General features: G+C 53.7%; 1 protein-coding gene across 1 annotated transcript; it reads left to right on the top strand.

Annotated features, from left to right (window-relative positions):
* The first annotated feature begins 855 nt into the window (after positions 1-855).
* Positions 856-2,033, top strand: LOC103602343 (melanoma-associated antigen C2-like). The gene has a single exon (XM_008586756.1). The coding sequence runs from the start codon at positions 856-858 to the stop codon at positions 1,894-1,896; it is 1,041 nt and encodes a 346-aa protein (XP_008584978.1). The 3' UTR covers positions 1,897-2,033.
* The last annotated feature ends 15 nt before the right edge of the window (positions 2,034-2,048 follow it).

Here is a 2,048-nt window from a genome sequence, read left to right as displayed (position 1 = left end):
GAGTCCCACGCCCTGCCAGACATCAGTGTGAGGACTGAGGGGACTAAGGAGTCCCATGTGCAGTAGAACAGATGTGCCACTGACCCCAATTTACACCTGCCCTTGGCCCTGGGAAGACTCCAGGTGGCCTGGTCGGATGTAGTGCCACCTTACTTCCTTCTGTCGCTTCCGGGGATGTCAGCTCTCGTTCTGAAAGTTTAGCCTGAGGTCGGCAAAGGGGTGGGGATCCGTCCGTGTCTGAGAAAAGTTGAAGACCCTGAGGGAGTACTGAGGGACCATCCTCCCCAGAACTGCGGGGGTTTGGCAGAATCCAGCCCCATCTTGCCTGTCAGCTCCCCGATGCGAAGGCTGTGCCGGCAGTCTGCAGCCTGAGGGGTCCCCTCAGTTCCCCGTATAGGGCGCCAGGAACAGGGAGGTGATGAGTGGTGTGAGGCAGTGTCCTAAGGTCAGCAGAGCAGAGAAGGACAGGCAGTGCCAGGGCTCAAGGTGACATGGACACTCTGATGTGTACCCAGGGTTCTCTACCACCCTTGGTACACATCCCACGGTGCCCGACCACACCGGCTCTACAGTCGCCTCAGGAACCTGGCCCTCTGCACCTGGCTGCACCCTCAGGTCCTTTCTCATGTCCCCATACAGGTTCGTGGGGAACAGGCCTACCAGAAGACAGAAGACCTGTGAGGTCCTAGGACATCGCCAAAGGGGGAGACTTGTAAGTCAGCCTTTGTCAGAGACATCATGGGTGATTTTCCCTGGTGAGGCCACTCACACTGTCCCTCTTTCCCCCAGGCCCGTGGGATCCCATTGCCTACACCCCGCTCACCATCGTACCTGCTGCCCGTGACCAGAGTCATCATGTCTCACTCTCCCAAGCGTCCACGTCTCAGGTTTCAGCAAGACTTTCAGGCCCTGATGGAGCCAGAGGATTTGCTGGGTGCACAGGTTCCCACAGCTGAAGCGGAGGTGCCTGCTGCTGGGATGTGCAGTATTCCCCGGAGGCCTCAGAGCTCCCGCCCCTTCTCCACTTCATGGAACACATCAGGTGAAGCCTCCGGGAGCCAAGGACAGGGAGATACAAGTGCCTGGCGGGTCTTGCCAGACCCTGAATTCCCACTGACACATGAGATAGACAAGAAGGTAGGAGAGTTGGTGAAGTTTCTGCTCCTCAAATATCGAGCAAAGGAGCCCATCAGAAAAGCAGAAATGCTGAATATTGTCTTTAGCATATACAAGGACCACTCTCCTGAGCTCTTTAGGAAAGCCTATGATTTCATAGAGCTTGTTTTTGGCATTGCCATGACGGAAGTGGATCCCAGCAACCACTCCTATGTCTCTGCCAACACACTAAAGCTCACGTATGATGGAGTGATGATTAATAACCAGGGCATGCCCAAGACCAGCCTCCTGATACTTATCCTGAGCGTGATCTTCAGTAAGGGCAAGCGCGCCCCTGAGGAGTACATCTGGGAAGTGCTGAGTAGTATCGGGGTGTATGCTGGGAGGGAGCACTTCATCTATGGGGAGCCCAGGAAGCTCATCACCACAGATTTTGTTCAAGAACAATTTCTGGAGTACCGGCAGGTGCCCAACAGTGATCCTGCACGCTACGAATTCCTGTGGGGTCCAAAGGCCCACACTGAAATCACCAAGAGGAAAGTGCTAGAGTTCTTGGCCAAGGTGAATAGTGTTGTCCCTAGTTCCGTTCCAACCCGGTACAGAGATGCTTTGACAGATGTGGAAGAGAGAGCCCATGCCATCATTGATGCTGCAAATGATGCGTCTGCCATGGCCAGTGGAAGCTCCAGTGTCACGTCCAGCAGCTTCTCCCGCCCTGATAGATGTCTCAGGCAGATTCCTTACTGTGTGTGGGAAAAGGGTAGTCGAGGTTCACAGTAGCTGAGGGCCAGGGTGGGGCTGGAGAAAACAGTGTCCTTTGTGTTCCTGTTTTATATGGGAGACATTGATTTAACTCTTTCTTTCTTCTGGGTATTTTTCAAATGCTTTTCCTTTTAAGAGCTGATTTAATTAGTTTCAGAATCTTAGTTTAT

Source organism: Galeopterus variegatus, unplaced genomic scaffold (assembly GCF_000696425.1).
Source record: "Galeopterus variegatus unplaced genomic scaffold, G_variegatus-3.0.2 Scaffold4102, whole genome shotgun sequence".
NCBI lineage: Eukaryota > Metazoa > Chordata > Mammalia > Dermoptera > Cynocephalidae > Galeopterus > Galeopterus variegatus.
This window is presented reverse-complemented; position numbering and strand designations above follow the sequence as displayed.